We start from the raw sequence: 25,237 nt of genomic DNA, 5'->3' as shown, positions 1-25,237 counted from the left end.
CTGGCAGGAATGCTGAAAAATAAAAATGCAAAAATTCAAATGCTTCATTTCCATTCAAAGAGGTTCGAAATACTGTCCTCCAATTCAAGATAAATACTTCAGAAAGTGCAGAGGAAGGAGAAAGCTGAAGAATTTTATGGGGAAGAAAGTCCAAGACTATAAATCATTAATGGAGGGGTATTGTCAATGGGGAAATAAAAACCCAGCATACAATTTTTTTTTGTTCTTTGATAATACTATTTGTTTTGTTGTCTCTTATATATATATATATATATATATATATATATATATATATATATATATATACATATACATATATACACATACAGGAGTCCCTCAAATAACGCGGGGGTTAGGTTCCTGAAATTACCGCGTATGACCAAATCCGCGTATGCTGACTTTCCATATTAAATACCGAGAACCGTATGTATGTATTTACCTAGTTGTACCTAGTTGTATTTTACGGGAAGGGGAGCTATGCTCGTGGTGTCCCGTCTTCATATCTCATTTTATCTAAACTATTTTTAAATTCATGTATTGTTTTTGCACACACCACTTTCTCATCTAACTTGTTCCAACTGTCTATTACTCTGTGAGGAAAGCTGTTCTTTTTCAGATCTCTTCTATAGCTGTCTTTTTTTATTTTCTTTCCGTGTCCTCTTGTATTTCTGTCATCCCATTTTATCAGATTCTCTCTATCAGTAATTTCTATGCCTTTCATGATTCTGTAAATAGCTATCAAATCTCCTCTCTCTCTTCTTTGCTCTAGTGTCTATAGTTCAAGTTTTGCTAGTCTCTCTTCATATGATAGTTTTGAGAGTGTTGGTGCCAATTTTGTAATTGCTCTTTGTATTCTTTCAAGTTTTTTATACATTTTTTTGTACTTGGTGACCATATCATTGCTGCATATTCCAGTCTTGGTCTTATCAGGGTGATTAGAATTTTCTTCACCATTTCTTCATCCAGGTATGTAAATGCAACTTTGATTGTTCTTATTAAATTATAGGTTTCTCCAAAAATCTTATCTATATGTTTCTCAGGTGACATATTATTCATAACAATGACTCCCAGGTCCTTCTCATTTTATACTTTTTTTATTCCTTCTTCTCCCAATTTATATGATCCTGTTATTCTGTTTTTGCTTTTTCCAAATTCCATTATACTACACTTCTTAGTATTGAACTCCATCTCCCACTTCTTACTCCATTCCTGTACTTTATTTAGATCTCTCTGTAGTGATTCACAATCTTCTTCCGTGTTCACTCTTTTCAGTAGTTTTGCATCATCTGCAAAGAAGCTCATATAGCTTTCAATTCCTTCATCCATATCATTAATATATATATAGCAAACATTCTTGGGGCCAGAACTGTTCCTTGCGGAACACCGCTTATTACTTCATCCCATTTTGAGTGTTTGTCTCTTATCACCACTCTCATTTTCCTTTCTTGCAAAAAGTCTTCCATCCAATTAAGCAGTTTGCCCTGTATTCCTCCTTCAGTTTCTAATTTCTTAAGCAACTTCTTATGTGGTACTTTGTCAAAAGCTTTTTTAGGTCTAGAAATGCACAATCAGCCCATCCATCTCTTTCTTGTATTATATCTATTAGCCTTGAATAGAAACATATTAAATTGGTGATGCATGATCGTCCTTGTCTGAATCCAAATTGCCTTGGATTTAACTCGTTTTTTTCTAAATATTTTACCCATCTACTTTTGACAATTCTTTCACAAATTTTTGCTATTGTACTTGTTAGAGAGACTGGTCTATAGTTGGTAGGGTCTTCTTTATTTCCTCCTTTATATATGGGTACTATATTTGCTTTTTTCCAATCTGGAACTTTTCCTTCTTTCAAGGAACTGTATATTATGCTATGTATTTTGTCTGCCAGTTCATTCCTGCATTCTTTCAAAATCCAGTTTGCTATTTCATCTGGTCCATGCGATTTTCTGACATCAAGATTACTCAAGTGTTTCAATATTTCGTTCTTTGTTACTTCTATTTCTTTCATGGGAGGGACTTTCTCTTTCCATTCGATCTCTTCAGGTTGTATGTTCTCCCTTGTAAACACCGATTTAAAATGTTTGTTCATAATTTCCGCCATTTCAATTTCCTCTGTGTATTCAACTCCTCCTAGTCTTAATTTCTCCAATTCTTGTTTGTTTTTCAATCTGTTGTTTACAAATCTGTAAAATAGTTTTGGTTGATCTTTACACTTTTCTATGACATCTTTTTCATATTTTCTCTTTTCCTCTCTGCACGTTTGTACATATTCATTTCTATAACAAGTATATATTTTCCATTTTTCAGGCCTTCTGTCTTTTTTCCATCTGGTCCAAGCTTTGTCTCTTTTGTCTTTTAACTCCCTACAACTTTTATTGTACCAGCATTCTACATATTCTTTTTCTTGTTTTTGTCTTGGGACATACTTTTCCACTCCTTTTTTGTATTTTTTTTTCTTCAAAATATTCCATTTCTCTTCCACTGTTGTTTCTTCTTTGTATATTTCTTCCAAGTTTTCTTTTTGAAAGAATTCTCTTATTTTATCAAAGTTTGTTTTTTCATACATCATTCTTCCTTTTCTGTATTGTTCATTTCTTTTCATGTATTTTTCTTCATTTAGTTCCAGTTCAAGCAATATGTGGTCCATTTTACTTATTGGTGTTTCATATTCAATCTTGTCCACTATTCTAGGTTCAGATGTAATTATTAGGTCTAGACTCGATGGTTCTTCCTCATTTCTATACCTAGTGTTCTCCTGTATCCACTGTGTCATTGTATTGTCAGTAATCATCTCAAGTAGAACATTTCCCCATGAGTCGTCTCCACCCTTTACTGTCATTTCTTCCCAGCAGACTTCTTTGCAATTAAAGTCGCCCATCATAACTATTCTTCCTCCATCTTCCATTATCTTATTTAATGTTATCTTTGTGTCTTCTAACATACTTTTATGTTCACTCTCTTCCCATTAGGCTGTTTTCGGAGGCACATTATTTATCACAAACTTTCTGCTCTTCTTATCTCTGTCTTCCACTTCGATCATAATCATCTCTACTGTATTCTTTCCATATGTGACACACCTCACGTTTATATCCTTCTTAGTCAGGAACATAACTCCTCCCCCTTGCTTTGTCTCTCTGTTTCTAATCCAATAATTATATGCATCATGTCCTACACTGTTGGGTGGTAGTGGACCTTTTAATTTTGTTTCTACAATTCCCATTATGTCCGGTTCTTTTTCCTTCAAATAATCATTCAGCTCATTCAATCCTGTTATTAATCCATCTATATTTGTGTAAGACACTCTTAGTTTTCTGCCACATCCATTGTGTGTTGAATTGTATGTTGAATTTCCTTAGTTTCATATTCACTACTCTCCAATAGAATCTCTCTTTTTCTGACTCTGTTCTGTTCTCGTTTTTTTCCTTAGCTTCAAGTCTTTTCTTCCTCTCTTTCCTCTTTATTCATTTCCCTTTTTATCCATACCTTTTTATATTGTTCACTTGTTGCTAGTTTCCCTGTTTTGGATAAGATATTCTCTGCTGTCGTTTGTGACCTGAATTTAATCTTAATTGGTCTGGTCTTATCTGTACTATACTTTCCTAGTCTGAACTTCTCTTTGATTTGTTTCATTATTTCTGGTTCATCTTCCTGAACTGATTGTAGTAAACTGCTTACTTTTTCATTTTCCTCTTTGATTCTTGAGGTTCTATCTGGGTTATGTTTCTCTTCCACTCCTAATATAATTATACATTTCTTTTTGTCAGCTAAGTATCTTACAATATTCTCCTTCTGTCTCATCACTTTGATAACTGAGTCTTCAGTTTATTCTTTCATTTGCTGTTTAATTATATCAGTAAATGCAACTTTACTGTTTTCTTGGATTGTCTTCCAACCCTTAGCTTCTTTAGCTATGGCCTCTTTGTTTTCTTTATTATTCCTCTTTAATTCTTCATGCTCCTCTTTTACTTCTTTTAACTGTCTTTTTAGTTCTTCTATTTCCTTAATTAAGTTTTTGTTTGCCTTCTCTAGTGCTTCCAATCTTTCAACCCTTTCAGCCATTTTTGACATTCTACCGAACCTACTCTCCCAATGTTCAGTCATTTGTTCAAGTTTTTCTTCGAGTCTTGCCAGTCGGGGGAGGTTGGTATCCTCCCCCCCCCCTCCTTAAATCCCTGGAAATTATCCTCACCTTCTATTGTGCTACTCATATCTATGTTTCTAATCTTTACATTTTTGTTAGACCCTTCATCGTCACTAAACTGGTCCGGCCCTCTTTTATTTACATGGCGTCTGCCTGCCTGGACCAAGTCCTCTCCTTCCTCATTTCCTTCCATTTCCCTCAGTAATCCCTCCCCTTCTCCTTTTTCCTCACTTTCCCACTACACCACGAGCAATTCCCCCCCCCCCTGTAAATACAATAGGTACTTCCTTTGCTTTGGGATCCACGAAAATTTCACTTTTTCTTCAGAGCTTCCTCTACGCCGTCCATTCGGTGGAGTGTGTGTGTGTGTATTTACCTAGTTGTATTTTACGGGAAGGGGAGCTATGCTCGTGGGGTCCCGTCTTCATATCTCATTTTATCTAAACTATTTTTAAATTCATGTATTGTTTTTGCACACACCACTTTCTCATCTAACTTGTTCCAAATGTCTATTACTCTGTGAGGAAAGCTGTTCTTTTTCAAATCTCTTCTATAGCTGTCTTTTTTTATTTTCTTTCCGTGTCCTCTTGTATTTCTGTCATCCCATTTTATCAGATTCTCTCTATCAGTAATTTCTATGCCTTTCATGATTCTGTAAATAGCTATCAAATCTCCTCTCTCTCTTCTTTGCTCTAGTGTCTGTAGTTTAAGTTTTTGTAGTCTCTCTTCATATGATAGTTTTGAGAGTGTTGGTGCCAGTTTTGTGATTGCTCTTTGTATTCTTTCAAGTTTTTTTATACATTTTTTTGTACTTGGTGACCATATCGTTGCTGCATATTCCAATCTTGGTCTTATCAGGGTGATTAGGATTTTCCTCACCATTTCTTAATCCAGGTATGTAAATGCCACTTTGATTGTTCTTATTAAATTATAAGTTTCTCCAAAAATCTTATTTATATGTTTCTCAGGTGACATATTATTCATAACAATGACTCCCAGGTCCTTCTCATTTTCTACTTTTTTTATTCCTTCTTCTCCCAAATTATATGATCCTGTTATTCTATTTTGGTTTTTCTAAATTCCATTATACTACACTTTTTTGTATTGAACTCCATCTCCCACTTCCTACTCCATTCTTGTACTTTATTTAGATCTCTCTGTAGTGATTCACAATCTTCTTCAGTTTTCACTCTTTTCAGTAGTTTTGCATCATCTGCAAAGAAGCTCATATAGCTTTCAATTCCTTCATCCATATCATTAATATATATAGCAAACATTATTGGGGCCAGAACTGTTCCCTGCGGGACACCGCTTATTACTTCATTCCATTTTGAGTGCTGATCTCTTATCACTACTCTCATTTTTCTTTCTTGCAAAAAGTCTTCCATCCAATTTAGTAATTTACCTTGTATTCCTCCTTCATATTCTAATTTCTTAAGCAACTTCTTATGTGGTACTTTGTCAAAAGCTTTTTTTAGGTCTAGAAATGCACAATCAGCCCATCCATCTCTTTCTTGTATTATATCTATTAGCCTTGAATAGAAACATATTAAATTGGTGACGCATGACCGTCCTTGTCTGAATCCAAATTGCCTTGGATTTAGTACGTTGTTTTTTTCCAAGTATTTTACCCATCTACTTTTGATAATTCTTTCACAAATTTTTGCTATTGTACTTGTTAGAGAGACTGGTCTATAGTTGGTAGGTTCTTCTTTATTTCCTCCTTTATATATAGGTACTATATTTGCTTTTTTCCAATCTTCTGGAACTTTTCCTTCTTTTAAGGAACTGCTTATTATGCTATGTATTTTGTCTGCCAGTTCATTCCTGCATTCTTTCAGATTCCAGTTTGCTATGTCATCTGGCCCATGCGATTTTCTGACATCAAAATTACCCAAGTGTGTCAATATTTCATTCTTTGTTACTTCTATTTCTTCCATAGGGGGGACTTTTTCTTTCCACTCAATCTCTTCAGGTTGTATATTTTCCCTTGTAAACACTGATTTAAAATGTTTGTTCATAATTTCTGCCATTTCCATTTCCTCAGTGTATTCAACTCCTCCTTGTCTCAATTTCTCCAAGTCTTGTTTGTTTTTCAGTTTATTGTTTACAAATCTGTAGAATAGTTTTGGTTGATCTTTACACTTTTCTATAACATCTTTTTCATATTTTCTTTTTTTCTCTCTGCACTTTTGTACATATTCATTTCTATAACCAGTATATATTTTCCATTTTTCAGGTCTTCTGTCTTTTTTCCATCTGGTCCAGGCTTTGTCTCTTTTGTCTTTTAACTCCCTACAACTTTTGTTGTACCAGCATTTTACATATTCTTTTTCTTGTTTTTGTCTTGGGACATACTTTTCCACTCCTTTTTTGTAAATTTTTGTCAAAATATTCCATTTCTCTTCCACTGATGTTTCTTCTTTGTATATTTCTTCCCAGTTTTCTTGTTGGAAGAATTCTCTTATTTGATCAAAGTTTGTTTTTTCATACATCATTCTTCCTTTTCTATATTGTTCATTTCTTTTCATATATTTTTCTTCATTAAGTTCCAGTTCAATCAATATGTGGTCACTTTTACCTATTGGTGTTTTATATTCAATCTTGTCCACTATTCTAGGTTCAGATGTAATTATTAAGTCTAGTCTCAATGGTTCTTCTTCATTTCTATACCTAGTGTTCTCTTGTATCCATTGTGTCATTGAATGGTCAGTAATCATCTCAAGTAGAGCATTTCCCCATGAGTCATCACCACTCTTTACTGTCATTTCTTCTCTGCAGATTTCTTTGCAATTAAAGTCGCCCATCATAACTATTCTTCCTCCGTCTTCCATTATTTTAGTTAATGCTATCTTTGTGTCCTCTAACATACTTTTATGTTCACTCTCCTCCCATGAGGCTGTTTTCGGAGGCACATAATTGATCACAAATTTTCTGCTCTTCTTATCTCCGTCTTCCACTTCTATCATAATCATCTCTACTGTATTCTTTCCATATATGACACCTTTCACGTTTATATCCTTCTTAGTCAGGAACATAACTCCACCCCCTTGTTTTTCTCTCTGTTTCTAATCCAATAATTGTATGCATCATGTCCTACACTGTTGGGTGGTAGTGGGCCTTTTAATTTTGTTTCTACAATTCCCATTATGTCCGGTTCTTTTTCTTTCAAATAATCATTCAGTTCATTCAATCCTGTTATCAATCCATCTATATTTGTGTAAGACGCTCTTAGTTTTCTGCCACTTCCATTGTGTTCTCTGTTTCCCTTATGTTTTTCTTTTGTATGTCGAACTTCCTTAGTTTCATGTTCACTACTCTCCAATAGAATCTATCTTTCTCTGACTCCGTTCTTTCCTCGTTTTTTGCCTTAGCTTCAAGTCTTTTCTGCTTTTCTTCCTCTCTTTCCTCCTTATTCATTTCTCTTTTTATCCATACCATATTATATTGATCATTTGTTGCTAGTTTCCCTGTATTTGCTAAGATATTCTCTGCCGTTGTTTGTGACCTGAATTTAATCTTAATTGGTCTGGTCTTATCTGTGCTATATTTTCCGAGTCTGAATTTTTCCTCAATTTGTTTCATAATTTCTGGTTCATCTTCCTGAACTAATTTTAATAATTGGCTTACTTTTTCATTTTCCTCTTTGATTCTTGCGGTTCTATCTGTGTTATGTTTCTCTTCCATTCCTAAAACAATTATACATTTCTTTTTGTCTGCTAATTCTCTTACTATATTCTCCTTCTGTCTCATCACTTTAATAACTGAGTCTTCATTATGTTCTTTCAATTGCTGTTTGACTATGTCAGTGAATAAAACCTTATTTCCTTCTTGGGTTTGCTCTCCAATTTTTAGCTTTCTTTAGCTATTGTCTCTCTGTTTTCATTACTATTCTTCTTCAATTTCTCATTCTCCCCCTTTACATTTCTTAACTGTCTTTTTAGGTCCTCTATTTCATCAGTTAAGTTTCTGTTCGCCTTTTCTAGTTGTTCCAACCTTTCAAACCCTTTGTAAAATGGTGTTCATATTATCTAACCTACTTTCCAAGTCCTCGATCACCTTATCAACCTTCTTCTCTAGTCTTATCAGTCGGGGGGGGGGGGGTTTGTGTCCCCCCCACCCTCTTTAAATCCCTTGAAAATATTCTCGTCACTTTCTACTGTATTGCTCCTCTCTATACTTCTAATCTTTACATTTCTATTAGACATGTTATCATCGCTCAGTCTTGGGGTCGTTTGTTTACCTTTCGGCGGCCCGTCAGGGCCATTTCCTTCACCTCCTCATTTCCTTCCATTTCCTCAGCAATCCCTCCCCCTCTCCTCTTTCCTTACTTTCCCACAACCTCACGAGCAATTTCCCCCCCCCCCCGGCAAATACAAAAAGGCACTTCTCTTTGCGTTGGTATCCACAATCTGCACTTTTCTTCAGAGCGTTCTTCAAGCCGTCCGTTCGTTGAAAGTGTGTGTGTGTGTGTGCGTGTATTTACCTAGTTCTATTTTACGGAAAGGGGAGCTATTCTTGTGGTGTCCCGTCTTCATATCTCATTTTATCTAAACTATTTTTAAATTCATGTATTGTTTTTGCACACACACTACTTTCTCATCTAACTTGTTCCAACTGTCTATTACTCTGTGAAGAAAGCTGTTCTTTTTCAGATCTCTTCTATAGCTGTCTTTCTTGATTTTCTTTCTGTGTCCTCTTGTATTTATATCATCCCATTTTATTAGATCCTCTCTATCAATAGTTTCTATGCCTTTCATGATTCTGTAAATAGTTATCAAATCTCCTCTCTTATTTGCTCTAGTGTCTGTAGCTCAAGTTTTGCTAGTCTCTCTTCATATGATAGTTTTGAGAGTGTTGGTGCCAATTTTGTAATTGCTCTTTGTATTCTTTCAAGTTTTTTTTTATACATTTTTTTGTACTTGGTGACCACATCGTTGCTGCATATTCCAATCTTGGTCTTATCTTGGGCTAATAGATATAATACAAGAAAGAGATGGATGGGCTGATTGTGCATTTCTAGATCTAAAAAAAGCTTTTTGACAAAGTACCACATAAGAAGTTGCTTAAGAAATTAGAAACTGAAGGAGGAATACAGGGCAAACTGCTTAAATGGATGGAAGACTTTTTGCAAGAAAGAAATATGAGAGTAGTGATAAGAGACAAACACTCTAATTTGGATGAAGTAATAAGTGGTGTTCCACAAGGAGCAGTTTTGGCCCCAATAATGTTTGCTATATATATTAATGATATGGATGAAGATATTGAAAATTATATGAGCTTCTTTGCAGATGATGCAAAACTGTTAAAAATAGGTGAACACTGAAGAAGATTGTGAGTCACTACAGAGAGATCTCAATAAAGTATGGGAATGGAGTAAGAAGTGGGAGATGGAGTTCAATACTAAGAAGTGTAGTATAATGGAATTTGGAAAAAGCAAAAACAGAATAATAGGATCATATAAATTGGGAGAAGAAGGAATAAAAAAAAAAGTAGAAAATGAGAAGGACCTGGGAGTCATTATTATGAATATGTCACCTGAGAAACATACAAACAAGATTTTTGGAGAAACTTATAATTTAATAAGAACAATCAAAGTGGCATTTACATACCTGGATGAAGAAATGGTGAAGAAAATACTAATCACTTTGATAAGGCCAAGATTGGAATATGCAGCAACGATGTGGTCACCAAGTACAAAAAAAATGTATAACAAAACTTGAAAGAATACAAAGAGCAATTACAAAATTGGCACCAACACTCTCAAAACTATCATATGAAGAGAGACTAGCAAAACTTGAGCTACAGACATTAGAGCAAAGAAGAGAGAGAGGAGACTTGATAACTATTTACAGAATCATGAAAGGCATAGAAACTATTGATAGAGAGAATCTAATAAAATGGGATGATAGAAATACAAGAGGACATGGAAAGAAATTCAAGAAAGACAGCTGTAGAAGAGATCTGAAAAAGAACAGCTTTCCTCACAGAGTAATAGACATTTGGAACAAGTTAGATGAGAAAGTGGTGTGTGCAAAAACAATACATGAATTTAGAAATAGTATAGATAAAATGAGATATGAAGACGGGACACCACAAGCATAGCTCCCCTTCCCATGAAATACAACTAGGTAAAATACATACATACATACATACACCAAGGGCTTTTTCCCCCTTGCAAGGGAGGTAGCCAAAGTCAATTGAATAAATCTACTCCCACCCATTTCATCCCCACACACTTATATATATATATATATATATGTATATATATATATATAGTATATATATATACATATATATATATATATATATATATATCTTCAGATGAAAATCCAAAGATATACATATATATATGTTATGTCATTTTGACAAATGGAAATAAGCTCCACCACAAGGACTTGAACCTTTGCCTGCTTATTATGATGATGATGATGATGATGATGATGATGAAGATGAAGATGATGAAGAAGATGAAGAAGATGATAGATGAAGAAGAAGAAGAAGAAGAAGAGGATGATGATGAAGAAGAAGAAGAAGAAGAAGAAGAAGAAGAAGAAGAAGAAGAAGAAGAAGAAGAAGAAGAAGAAGAAGAAGAAAAAAAAAAAAAAAAAAAAAAACTTGATTCAGCCAGGCTGTACAAAAGGAATGACCTGATAATTCCCCGATGGTACTAGGCCAGCTCAGTCTCTATTCTAATTTCTCCGAGTCTTAATTATGATGAGCCATCCGACAAATTGTGTCATTTTGACAAATGGAAATAAGCTCCACCGCAAGGACTCCAACCTTTGCTTTAGCAACTGCTTATTATAAAGCAAAGATGATAGCCTTGAGTCAGCGATGCCATACAAAAGGAACAACCTGATTCATGACCTGGTAATTCCCCAACGGTACTAGGCCAGCTCAGTCTCTATTCTAATTTCACCGAGTCTTTATTATGGCGAGCCATCCAACAAGTTGTGTCATTTTGACAAATGGAAAAAAGCTCCACCGCAAGGACTCGAACCTTTGCCTTAGCGACTGCTTGCTTATTATGAAGCAAAGACGATAGCCTTCAGCCAGCCAGGCCGTACAAAAGGTTGTTCCTTTTGAACAGCCTGGCTGGCTCAAGGCTATTGTCTTTACTTTATAATAAGCAGTTGCTAAGGCAAAAGTTCAAGTCCTTGCAGTGGAGCTTATTTCCATTTGTCAAAATGACACAACTTGTCGGATGGCTCGCCATAATAAAGACTTGGTGAAATTAGAATAGAAACTGAGCTGGCCTAGTACCGTTGGGGAATTACCAGGTCGTGAATCAGGTCGTTCCTTTTGTACGGCCTGGCTGACTCAAGGCTATTGTCTTTGGTTCATAATAAGCAGTCGCTAAGGCAAAGGTTGGAGTCCTTGCGGTGGAGCTTATTTCCATTTGTCAAAATGACACAACTTATTGGATGACTTATCATAATAAAGATTCCGTGAAATTAGAATAGAGACTGAGCTGGCCTAGTACCGTCGGGGAATTACCAGGTTGTGAATCAAGTTGTTCCTTTTGTACAGCCTGGCTGGCTCAAGGCTATCGTCTTTGCTTCATAATGAACAGTCGCTAAGGCAAAGGTTCGAGTCCTTGCGGTGGAGCTTATTTCCATATATATATATACCTATATTTTACTAAAAATATATCCATAAATGTTTGAATGAAACAAAATTGAGTCAAACACAACTTCAAGGAAATTGCTCACATTGAGATAGCGTCCAATATTGCCGGTACTCTTTGCGTCAATGATATAAACAGCATCCCCTTCACTGTAGTAATCACGTACGCTCTTTCGTCTACCTCTGGCTGATGCAGTAGAAGATTCTATTGCACTTTGACTTGCAGCAAAATTCTGGGGCTTTCTTTGTATTTCATCTGAAAGGGAAGACCCAAAAATCCTTGATCAATAGATTAAAAGAGAAAAACCACACTAGTGGGTGACCTTCAGTTTCAAAACAAAGCTGGGTGAAACATAATATGCAGTGCTCGACATGAGTACTGACTGCCCGGGGTGAAGCAGACAGTACTGTCTGCCCGGGGTGAAGCAGACAGTACTCTTGTCAAATCTGGGAGACCCATATGAGTGGCATAGTTTCACGATAAAAATTCTGTCTGCCTATGGCAAGCAAGTAAGGTGTGGAGCTTTTCAGCCAGCCAAGATTTAATCACCAGTCATTGCCTTGCTGATGAGGAGGAAGGTAGTGTGCCACAGCCCCTCCATCAAGGGCCCCCTCCTGAACCCAATCATGACATCTTCTGAGCCCCCCTCTCAAACCCGACCAAAACATCTTTTGACCCACCCTGTATTACCAACAGGAGCAACACTAAAGATCTGCATGCAGAAAACATAGCCCAGATAGTTGCCCTCAAGAAATCTGGGTGGAAAATGAAGGAAATTGCCAAATAAGTTTGTGTGTGTACTCATACTGTCTGCCACTGGGTTGTCAGATTTACCTGTGAGGGAGGCAGCCAGACTCCTACTGTTGCAAAAAGGTCTAAGAGGCCTAAAACGACTGGAGATTGTATAACTATTGTGAAACATGAACTAGAGTCTAATCCATATGTGACAGCCAGACAAGTGAAGGAAAAGAACCCAGAACTGTTCCGAGAGTGTTCAGTGAGAACCATCAACTGCTGTGTTGCCAACTTGGGATACATGAGGCACTGCCTGGTGAAGAAGCCTCTTCTAACCTCTAAAACCGAGGCAAATTTCTTTATTTGCTGGCCACATTTCTTGGGCAACTATCTAGGCTATAGTTTCTGCACTCAGATCCATACTGCACAGAAGATGATGTGGTTGGAGTTCGAGAGGGAGCCCTGGACAGAGGGATCGCTGCACACAACCTCCTTCCTCACCAACAAGACAATGATTGACATGATTAATTCTTGGCTTGCTGATAAGCTCCACCCCTTCCCTGCTTGCTGTAGGCAAACAGAATTTTTTATGTAAAACCATGCCACTTGTATGGGTCCATCCATATTTGACAAAAGTTCTGTCCACAACACCCCAGGTGGACAGTACTTTTGTTGAGCACTATAAATAAATCAATGGTTCTTAACCCCTGGATCATAACCCAAAGTTGGGTTGCCAAGCCATTTGAATGGGTCACACTGTGGTGGGGGGAAAAGAATACTGCCACCAAGTATTTCCACTTGGATCGTAAGAGGTGAGAATAATGGGATGGGGATTGGGACCAGGCATCCTTCTCCCTGTAGCCCCACAGTGGACATCCCTGAAAAAAGTAAAGGCATAAGAGGGTCTAGGAGTTTTCCAACCAGCACCCTAAGGTTTGGGTCTTTTGATGTGCATGGATGTGGTACAGATGAGAGTAAAAGGGAAGAGATAGGTAGTATGTGAGAAGAAAGATGGATGTGTTGGCTTTGAGTGAAACTAAGTTGAGAGGGAAGGACGAGTGTGAGTTTGGGAGAGTAATTGGGAGGTTATCAGGAGTGAAGAGAGGGCAAGGGAGAGAAGGTGTGGCTATACTAGTAAGTGAAGAGATAAGTAAACGTGTAGTGGAGTGGAAGGAGGTTTCCTCAAGGATAATGTGGATGAAGGTGAGACTGGGAAAGGAGATATGGGTTTTTGTAAGTGCATATGGGCCTGGTAGTGAGAAGAGTGTAGAAGAAAGGGAGGTTTTTTGAATAGATTTAAATGAGTGCATAGAGGGATTAGGGAGAAACGTCAATGTAGAAGTATTGGGAGACCTTAATACTAGGGTAGGAAATGAACCAATTGACGGAGTGGTTGGGAAATGTGGAGTTCCACGAAAGAATCGTAGTGGAGAGTTAATGGTGGAGATGTGTCTGGAGAGTTGATGATAATACAGTGTTTCAGAAGAAATTCAAGGATAAGTATACATGGGAGAGGGTGGTGGATGGAAAGGTGGTAGAGGCTTAATGGACTATGTAGTGGTAGATAGAAGTACGAGTATAATAGAAAGAGTTAAGGATGTACATGTGCTAAGGGGAGAGAGTGGGGGAATATCTGATAATTTTTTGGAAGGAAGTTGAGAGTGGAGGATAGATGGAGAAAGAGGAAAAGGACAAAAGGTAGGGAGGTGCTTTAAATGAAAAGGAAAAGGAGAAGGAGTACAAGAAGAAGCTGAGAGAGGAGTGGGAGGGAGTGAAGGATAGAGTAGAGCTAGGAGTGGAGGAGGAATGGGGATGGTTCAAGGAGGGAGTCACAAAGTGTGCAAAGATGGTGTGTGGAACAAGAAGGACAGGAGGAAATAGAAGGAAGGGTAGTGAATGGTGGGATGAGGAAACAAAGAAGATTGTAGAAGAGAAGAAGAGAGCTTTCACAGATTGGTTACAAAATAGGACAAGGGAGTCATATGTGAGGTACAAAGAAAAGAAAAGAGAAGTAAAGCAAAAGGTAAAGGAGGCAAAGAAGAGAGCAGATGTGAAATGGGGTAAGAGTATGACAGAAAATTTTGAAAGTAATAAAAAGATGTTTTGGAAAGAAATTTAGAGAGGAAAAGGAGGTGAATCAAGTAGAGAAGAAAAGGTAAAAGGTGCAGATGGAGAGATGATAATGGAAGAGAAGGCAGTAAGGGGAAGATGGGTAGAGTATTTTAGGGAGTTGCTAAATGTGAAGGAGGATAGGGAGGGAAAGGTAGTTGCAGTGGGAAGTGATAAGAAAATGACCGTGTTGAGTGAGGAAAATGGAGGAGAAATAAGGAAGGATGAAGTGAAGGCAGTTGTTAAGATGATGAAAGCAGGTAAGGCACCTGGTCTGGAAGAATGCCATGCAGCATGTCTAAAAAAAGGAGGTACAGTTATGGTGGACTGGCTGGAGAGGTTATTCAATGTTTGCTGGTGTGAGGGTAGAGTGCCAGAGGACTGGAGGAGTGCCTGTATAGTTCCACTTTACAAGGGAAAAGGGGACAAGTGTGAGTGTAGTAGTTTCAGAGGGATCAGCTTGTTAAGTGTAGTTGGGAAGGCTTATGGGAGGATCTTAATTGAGAGGATTAGGAGAGGAACAGAGGGAGTAATTGGTGAGGAACAGTGTGGATTTAGGACAGGTAGAGGTTGTGTAGATCAGATTTTTGTGGTAAGACAGATATGTGAGAAAGCTATAGGAAAAGGTAAGGATGTTTTTTTGGCTTTTATGGATCTGGAAAAGGTTTATGACAGGGTAGACAGGAAGGCACTGTGGGAGGTTTTGCGGATATATGGGATAGGAGGAAAGCTTCTAGGAGCTGTCAAGAGTTTTTACGAGAGTAGTAGAGCATGTGCCAGGATTAGAAATGGAGAGTGTGAGTGGTTCAGGGTAAAGGTGGGACTTCGTCAGGGATGTGTTATGTCACCCTGGCTGTTCAACTTATATATGGATGGGGTAGTGCGAGAGGTAAATGCAAGGGTAGTGGGTCAGGGATTGGAGATGGTTAAAGAGAATGGAGTAAAGTGGGAGGTTAGCCAGCTGTTGTTTGCGGATGACACTGCGCTTGTAGCAGGATCAGAGGAGGGATTGAGAAAGTTGGTGACAGAGTTTGGGAGTGTGTGTGATAGAAGAAAGTTGAAGGTAAATGTGGGTAAAAGTAAGGTGATGAGATGTACAAGGGGTGAAAGAGGCAGCAGACTGGAAGTGAGCATTATGGGAGAGCAACTGGAGGAAGTGGATAGTTTTAGATACTTGGGTGTAAATATGGCAGGAAAGGGTGGAGTGGAGGTGGAGGTAGAATGTAGATTGAGAAAGCGAGTAAATGCCTTGGTGGATTAAAAAGTGTAATGAGGAATAGACATTTGGGAATGGAGGCTAAGAGGAGACTGTATGAAGGAATGATTGTGTCAACAGCACTGTATGGGGGCAGAAACATGGAACATAAGAGAGGAAGAGAGGAGTTTGAATGTGTTTGAGATGAGGTGTCTGAGAAGTATGATGGGGGTTACTAAGCTGGATAGAGTGAGAAATGAGGAGGTAAGGAGGAGAACAGGGGTAATAGGGAGTTGTTGTTCCCTAGACTGTCTGTCCGAGCAGTCCTGTCTCCCCAAGGAATGCCACAGCCGAAACTGGGTTTTCCCACAAATCCTTTATATAGTGTATGTTGTGTTGTTTGCATGCATGATTGTGTATAATGCAGTCTTCCATTATGTATTGTATGGTATGGGGTGAAGTGTTACATCCTGGGCAGCTGTTCACAATGCGGTCATCCAGCCTCTTCTGGTAGCTTAGAAGTGCTGGGTGGTGGCCGCACCGCAGTCTGGCCAGGTGGACTCTGTCCTTTCGTGGGAGAGAGGAGTTGGTAAGGGAGTTGGGAGATAGGGTTGATGAAAGAGTTTGGACACATGGGAAGAATGAGTGAAGACTAGTAAAAGAGGTATGGAAGGCAGATGTGGAGGGAGTGAACATGAGGGGCATCCTAGGATGAGATGGATGGGGTGAAGAGAGCTTTGGGGAAGAGGGGAATGTCTGTTGAGTTAGGACAGGAGAGTACAGAAGACAGGGTGAATGGAGAATGGTTGTATATGGATGATGTTGAGATGCATGAGGTGGAATGGGTGGGGAGAAAAATTTGACGCAGCCCAAAATGATTTCTCCCCGTCTTCTCCTCTTCTGCATGGGGAGACGGAGAGGGGGGGGGGTCGCCAATTTAATGAAGTGGCCTTGCTGTGGATGTGCTGTGTCTTGCGACACTGCCTCTGAACCAGGGCAATGGACAAGGTGCAGGGATGACCCGTCATCCAGGAGGTGCTACGATAAGAGGGAGGGTGGAGGGGAGTGGAGTGTATTCAGGGATAGAGTGGGTGGGAATGGTTTTATGCCTTTTTCTTTTTGGCTACCTCCCTTATAAGGAGGAAAAAGCCTTGGTATATGTATGTATATATGTACCAAGGAATTGTGGATTAATTTTTTCCTAATATTCCTATTAGAATTATTACCATAAGTAATGGTATTTAATACTGTATTGGAATACTTAATCATTACTAAATGCATTAATAAAAATCCCTGTATTTGTTTCTGTCAGATGTTTTTAGCACAATTATTCTAAAATTTAAATAAAACAAAATATTTATGAGGGTATGGGTCACCATGGTTAATTTGGACAGGATTTGGGTCTGCTAAAAGTTAAGAACCACTGATAAAAATGGATGAAGAAATTATGCAACCCAAAGGGATTTTCATTTTGCTAGTTTGGTTTTCTTTAGGTGGATGAAAATGTGGGGTGCAATGAAGTTGCCGTATAATGAAGCAGTGGAGCATCAGGTCCAGCTGTTAGGACCTACTGTAGAAGTGCTCTGCCTTGCTGTATTGCCTTTGACCCAAGCAGTCTGATGGGAGACAAGGATGAACTTTTACCCACACAGTGTTAAGATGGGAGGGGTATTGGATGGGAATGGTATGGCTGTGGAGTGGGTGTATGCTTTAACTGAGCCAACCCCCTTAATAAGGGAGAAAATTATATATATATATATATATATATATATATATATATATATATATACACACACACACACACACACCACAAAATTCTTCCCCCTTATATGGGAGGTAGCCTAGTCAATGGCATGCACCCACTCCACTACCCTTGTTACCCTATCACCTTAGCTTCTCATGGATGAAGGGTCATCCCTGCATCTCACCCACTGCCCTGGGTCAGTAGCAATGCAGCAAGACACAGTACACCCATAGCAAGGCCACTTCACTTAATCAGTGACCCCCCTCTCCATCCCCTCATGTTGAAAATGGGTAGATGGGGAGAAATCCCTTAGGGCTCTATCAAAGTATCATCCATACACAGCCATTCTCCACTCACCTCTATCCTCTGCCTTCTCTCTTCCTTTTTCAGCAGTCATTCCCTTTGCTCAAAGCTCATTTCACCCCACCCATCCATCCATCTCATCCTTGATCATTCCCTCAAGTTCACTTCCTCCACCTCTGTCCACCTCTTTTACCAATCTTTCTTCATTCATTTTTTCCATGTGTCAAAACAATCCTAATTCTCTTTCATCAGCCCTATCTGCCACCTCCTTTTCCACCCCCACTCTCCTCATTTCTTACTCTATTCAACCTTGTAACCCATTTTAATCCCCTAAGATATTTACTTGCTTCTTTCAATCTACAATTTACCTCCACCTCCACTCCTCCCTTTCCCACCCTATGTGATCCAAAATATCTAAGGCTATCCACTTCCTCCAGCCTCTCTTCTTTTGGACTTACTTCCAACTCACTGCCACCCTCTACCCTTATACATCTCATCACCTTACTTTTACCCACATTCATCTTCAACTTTCTTCTATCACATACCTTCTCAAAATCTGTCACTAACTTCCTTAATCATTCCTCTGATCCTGTTACAAGTGCAGTGTTGTCAGCAAACAGCAACTGGCACACCTCCCACTTCTCTCCATTTTCTTTAACCACCTTCAGTCCTCTATCCATTACTCTCACCTTTACCTTACACACCACCCCATCCATGTACACATTGAACAGCCATGACAACATGACACATTCCTGATGCAGTCCTACCTTTACCTCAAACCACTTGCTGTCTTCATTTTTCATTCTAGCACAGGCCCTACTATTCTCATAAAAACTACTGACTGCTCTTAACAGCTTTCCCCCAATCTCATATATCCACAAAACCTTCCACAGTGCCCTCCTGTCTACCCTGTCATAAGCCTTTTCCAAATCCATAGACCAAAAAAAAAAAAACATTCTTACCTTTTCCTAAAGCTTTCTCATATATCTGTCTTGCCACAAAAATCTGATCCATGTCCCTAAACACACACTGTTCCTCACCAATGACTCCCCCTGTTTCTCTCTAATCCTATCAATCAAAACCCTCCCATAAGCCTTCCCAACTATACTCAACAAACTGATCCCTCTGAAACTACTACACTCACAATTTTCCCCTTTTCTCTTATAAATTGGAACTATACAGGCATTCCTCCAGTCCTCAGGCACTCTATCTTCCCTGAGACACACATTAAACAACCACACTAACCAGTCCACTATTATATAATGAAGAAGATATGGTCTAACATCACAAACTCCCCCTACTGGGAGGCTAGGACAGTGCCCCTTGCAAAGGACTTTGTAGCATGGAATTTAATGAACCCTTTGTTCAACTCGCCCATGGCAGGGTTCGAACTGCCATCATTTCAACTTCCGTCACAAATAATGATACCATACCCTGCCTGGCCAGCAAGCTTCCACACATATATATATATACATACATATACCAAGGCTTCTTCCCCCTTACAAGGGAGGTAGCCAAAAAGGAAAAGGCATAAAATCATTCCCACCCATTCCATCCCTGAATACACTCCACATCCCTCCACCCTCCCTCTTTTCTTAGCACCTTCTGGATGACGGGTCATCCCTGCACCTTGTCCACTGCCCTGGGTCAGAAGCAGTGTCGCAAGACACAGCACATCCACAGCAAGGCCGCTTCATTAAATCGGCGACCCCTCCTCTCCGTCCCCCCATTGCATAAAAGGAGAAGAGAGAAATCCCTTCGGGCTGCGTCAAAGTTTGCTCACACATACAACCTCACCCCCCATCCCTCTGCCCATTCCACCTCATGCATCACATCATCCATATACAACCATTCTCCATTTACCCCTGTCTTCTGTCCTCTCCCATCCTTCCTCAATAGACATTCCCCTCTTCCCCAAAACCCCCTTCACCCCATCCATCCACCTCATCCTAGGATGTCCCCTCATGTTCACTCGCCTCCACATCTGCCTTCCATACCTCTTTTACTAGTCTTTCTTCACTCATTCTTTCCATGTGTCCAAACCATCCTAATACTCTCTCATTAACCCTATCTCCCAACTCCCTTTCCACCCCTGTTCTCCTCCTCACCTCCTTATTTCTCAATCTATCTAGCCTAGTAACCCCTATCATACTTCTCAGACACCTCATCTCAAACACATTCAAACTCCTTCTCTCTTCCTCTCTTATGTTCCATGTTTCTGCCCCGTACAGTGCTGTTGGCACAATCACTCCTTCATACAGTCTCCTCTTAGCATCCATTCCCAAATGTCTATTCCTCATTACACTCTTTAATCCACCAAGGCTTTTACTCACTTCTCTCAATCTATATTCTACCTCCACCTCCACTCCACCTTTTCCTGCTACATTTGCACCCAAGTATCTAAAACTATCCACTTCCTCCAGTCGCTCTCCCTTAATGCTCACTTCCAGTCTACTGCCACTTTCACCCCTTGTACATCTCATCACCTTACTTTTACCCACATTTATCTTTAGCTTTCTTCTATCACATACTCTCCCAAACTCTGTCACCAACTTCCTCAATCCCTCCTCCGATCCTGCCACAAGTGCAGTGTCGTCCGCAAACAACAGCTGGCTCACCTCCCACTTTTCTCCATTTTCTTTAACCATCTCTAATCCCTGACCCACTACCCTTGCATTTACCTCTCACACTACCCCATCCATGTATAAGTTGAACAGCCAGGGCGACATAACTCAACCTTGATGAAGTCCCACCTTTACCTCGAACCACTCACTTTCTCCATTTCTAATCCTGACACAAGCACTACTACTCTCATAAAAACTCTTGACAGCTCCTAGAAGCTTTCCTCCTATTCCGTATATCTGCATAACCTCCCACAGTGCCTTTCTGTCTACCCTATCGTAAGCCGTTTCCAGATCCATAAAAGCCAAATAAAATCCTTCCCCTTTCCTATAGCTTTCTCACATATCTGTCTTACCACAAAAATCTAATCTACACAACCTCTACCTGTCCTAAATCCACACTGTTCCTCACCAATTACTCCTTCTGTTCCTCTCCTAATCCTCTCAATCAAGATCCTCCCATAAGCCTTCCCAACTACACTCAAGCTAATCCCTCTGAAACTACTACATTCACAATTGTCCCCTTTTCCCTTGTAAAGTGGAACTATACAGGCACTCCTCCAGTCCTCCGGCACTCTACCCTCTCTCCAGCCAGTCCACCATCACTGTACCTCCTTTTCTTAAGACATTCTGCATGGCATCCATCCAGACCAGGTGCCTTACCTGCTTTCATCATCTTAACAACTGCCTTCACTTCATCCTTCCTTATTTCTCCTCCATTTTCCTCACTTATCACGGTCATTTTCTTAGCATTTCCCACTGCAGCTATTTTTCCCTCCCTATCCTCCTTCACATTTAGCAACTCCCTAAAATATTCTGCCCATCTTCCCCTTACTGCCTTCTCTTCCATTATCATCTCTCCATCTGCACCTTTTACCTTTTCTTCTCTACTTGATTCGCCTTCTCTTCCTCTCTTAATTTCTTTCCAAAACATCTTTTTATTACTTTCAAAAATTTCTGTCATACTCTTACCCCACTTCACATCTGCTCTCCTCTTTGCCTCCTTTACCTTTTGCTTTACTTCTCTTTTCTTTTCTTTGTACCTCTCATACAATTCCCTCGTCCTAATTTGTAACCAATCTGTGAAAGCTCTCTTCTTCTCTTCTACAACCTTCTTTGTTTCCTCATCCTACCATTCATATACTCCTTCTATTTCCTCCTGTCCTTCTTGTTCCACACACCATCTTTGCACACTTAGTGACTCCCTCCTTGAACCATCCCCATTCTCCTCCACACCTAGCTCTACTCTATCCTTCACTCCCTCCCACTCCTCCTTCAGCTTCTTTTTGTACTCCTTCTCCTTTTCATTCAAAGACTTCACTCTAAGAACCTCCCTACCTTTTGTCCCTTTCCCCTTTCTCCATCTATCCTCCACTCTCAACTTACCTTCCACCAAAAAATGATCTCATATTCCCCCACCCTCTCCCCTTAGCACATGTACATCCTTAACTCTTCCTATCATAATCCCATTTACCACTACATAATCCATTAACGCTCTATCTACCACCCTTCCATCCACCACCCTCTCCCATGTGTACTTATGCTTGACTTTCTTCCGAAACACTGTATTTGCTATCACCAACTCTCTTTCTAGACACATTTCCACCATCAACTCTCCACTATGATTCTTTCCTGGAACTCCACATTTCCCAACCACTCCATCAATTGGACCATTTCCTACACTAGCATTAAGGTCACCCAGTACTATTACATTGACATTTCTCCCTAAATCCTCTATGCACTCACTTAGATCTATCCAAAAGGCCTCCCTTTCTTCTACACTCTTCTCACTACCAGGCCCATATGCACTTACAAAGACCCACATCTCCTTTCCCAGTCTCACCTTCATCCACATTATCCTTGAGGAAACCTCCTTCCACTCCACTACACGTTTACCTATCTCTTCACTTACTAGAGTAGCCACCCCTTCCCTCCCTCGCCCTCTCTTCACTCCTGATAACCTCCCACTTACACTCCCAAACTTACACTCACAAAGGATTACAAAGGCGGAGTATGCCGACAGGAGACCTTTTGGTCCATATCTAGGTCGGATGCGAGAAAAAAATCATAATAATAATAAAATAATAAATAAAAACTATAATTATGTAAATAACAAATAAAATACATAAATAAATGCATAGGTATAGTTAATTAATAAACAAACAGGTAAATAGTATATAATAATAAATTGACATATAACTAATAATAAATGAAACACATCCATCTTTCTTCTCACAAACATACTACCTATCTCTTTCCTTTTACTCTCATCTGTACTACATCCACGCACATTAAAAGACCCAAACCTTAGGGTGCTGGTCGGAAAACTCCCAGACCCTCTTATGCCTTTACTTTTTCTTTTAGGAATGTCCCCTGTGGGGCTACAAGGAGAAGGATGCCTAGTCCCAATCCCTGTCCCTTTCTTCTCGCCTCTTACGATCCAAGTGGGAATACTTGGTGGCAGTGTTCTTTTCCCCCACCACAGAAAAAAGAATACTCAGAGAAATGGTACAGGAGAGCAACAAGGGGTTGGGGGACAGCATAACGGAGAGACAGTCGTAGTATAAAAGTGTCATAATTTCTCTATGAACAGAGTTTTCCTTTATCATAGACAAAATGATGTGTGGCTCTGGTCCATAGGGGCGCCCCATATAGACCCTAGAGTATCAACTGCATGCTACTTTGCCACAATAACAAGCAGCCAATACCCCACACAGGGGGATATGTATGTATATATATATATATATATATATATATATATATATATATATATATATATATATATATATATAAGATGTTCTCTAATCTGACCAACCAAACAAGGGAAGAATGGGGTTTGGAAGATAAAATGCATATTCATTAAAGAAATTTGTCTTGATTTACCCTCTTCATCAGATGATTCTTCTTCATTATTTTCTGGGTGATTTTCTGTATTTTCACTTCCTTTTTCAGATTCTGACTTCTCTTTTTCTTCAGGCTTCTCTTTTTCAGTTTCTTTATCCTTAACATCTTTGACTTCATTTTTTGACACATCTTTATCCTCTTCTTCCTTTTCCTCTTTTGACTCAGCTGTCTCTTTCTCCACATTTCTTTTGCTATCCACCCCTAAAGAAATAGATTTTCATTATGTAAAACAGATTCTATGAAATCCATGATATCCAACAGCACAAAGGAAATAAGTAAACAAATACATTTATGAATTAAAATAAACACCATTTGAGGACAGAGCCTTTATTAGTATGACATTTCACTTGTTACAGCTTTGTCATGTAGATGTACTTAATAAAACTGTAATTTGCAAAACACTGTAGTAATAATGGCTCTGTCTTCACAAGTGTTTATTTTGATAGACTTGTCAGCAACTGCCAATTAGTAAAGCTACAAATAAGAATCATATTTAGTCAAAATATAATTATATAATTCCACCAGACAAAGTCTGTATATTATGTAAACCATCATACCGTTACCTCGTTGACTGTTTTTCCTTTCTTCTTTTGCTCTTATACGAGCAGACCTCTCTCTTTTCTCAAACTGCTTTTTTGCTAACTGAGCAGCATGAAAATCTTTGTCAACTTCAGTGTTGTCTTCTTCATTCTCACTAAAGAATCCATCAGAATCACATATGTCTGACTCTGGGGAGTAGAAAATTCATGAGGAATAATGAAATGATAAAAAAATAAAATAAAAAATAAATAAATAAATAAAATAAATAAAAATAAATGCATCCATACATATACCAAGGGCTTTGTCTCCCTTACAAGGGAGGTAGCCAAAGTCAAACATAAATCCACTCCCACCCATTTCATCCCCACACTCCTCTCCCATTCACCCCTCCCTCCCTCTTTTCTTGACTCCTCCTGGATGACAGGTCATCCATGCATCTCACCCATTGCCCTGTGTCAGGAGCAATGTAGCAAAACATAGCACATCCACAGCAAGGCCACTTAATTTAATTGGAGACCTCCCTCTCTATCCACTTATGCAGAAAAAGAGAAGCGGAGAAATCCCTTCAGGTTGCATTAAAATATCATTCACATATTCCCTCACCCCCATCCTCCACCCACCCCCTTCCATGCGGTGTCCCGCAAGGATCAGTACTGGCCCCGATCATATTTGCAGTATACATTAATGACATGAATGAAAGTGTGGAGTGCTATATGAATTTCTTTCCAGATGATGCAAAATTACTAAAGAAGGTAAAAATGGAAGAGAACTGCAACTCAATGCAACAAGATCGTGACACGATCTGGAATTGGACTCAAAAGTGGGAAGTAAAATTTAATATAAGGAAATGTACTATAATGGAATTTGGAAAGAGTAAAAACAGAATATCAAAAGATTACAGAATTGGGGAAGGAAAAGTAAACAAAGCAAACTCGGAAAAAGATCTTGGAGTGATGATTGGAAAGGACATGAAACTAGATAAGCATATAAATAAAATATTCAGAGAAACCTACAATTTATTGCGGACACTCAAAGTGGCATTTGCTTATTTGGATGAAGAAATGATGAAGAAAATACTAACTACACTAATAAGACCAAAACTTGAGTATGCAGCATCACTTTGGACATCCAGTACCAAAAAGAATATTAAGAAACTAGAAAGAATACAAAGAGCAACAACCAAACAAGCACCAACTCTCGCCGAACTATCATATGAGCAAAGACTGTCCAAACTGAATCTACCAACTTTGGAACAGAGAAGAGAAAGAGGAGATTTGCTGACTATCTACAGAATAATGAAAGGAATGGAAGTTTT

At 39.0% G+C, this 25,237-nt stretch overlaps 1 protein-coding gene across 1 annotated transcript in view; it reads right to left on the bottom strand.

The window, feature by feature from the left end:
• The window catches only part of LOC143021245 (histone-lysine N-methyltransferase eggless-like), a 99,201-nt gene that overhangs the window by 262 nt on the left and 73,702 nt on the right, over nt 1–25,237 (bottom strand). Inside the window, exons 21-24 of the mRNA XM_076178641.1 lie at nt 23,946–24,110; nt 23,362–23,583; nt 11,857–12,026; nt 1–12 (exon numbers count right to left, since the gene is read on the bottom strand). The exon at nt 1–12 is cut by the window's left edge and continues 262 nt beyond it. Of these exons, the coding sequence (XP_076034756.1) occupies nt 1–12; nt 11,857–12,026; nt 23,362–23,583; nt 23,946–24,110 (569 nt within the window). The remainder of the gene's footprint in view (nt 13–11,856; nt 12,027–23,361; nt 23,584–23,945; nt 24,111–25,237) is intronic.

This window comes from Oratosquilla oratoria, chromosome 41 (assembly GCF_046742065.1).
Source record: "Oratosquilla oratoria isolate Oo_2021 chromosome 41, ASM4674206v1, whole genome shotgun sequence".
In the NCBI taxonomy this organism is placed as follows: domain Eukaryota; kingdom Metazoa; phylum Arthropoda; class Malacostraca; order Stomatopoda; family Squillidae; genus Oratosquilla; species Oratosquilla oratoria.
This window is presented reverse-complemented; position numbering and strand designations above follow the sequence as displayed.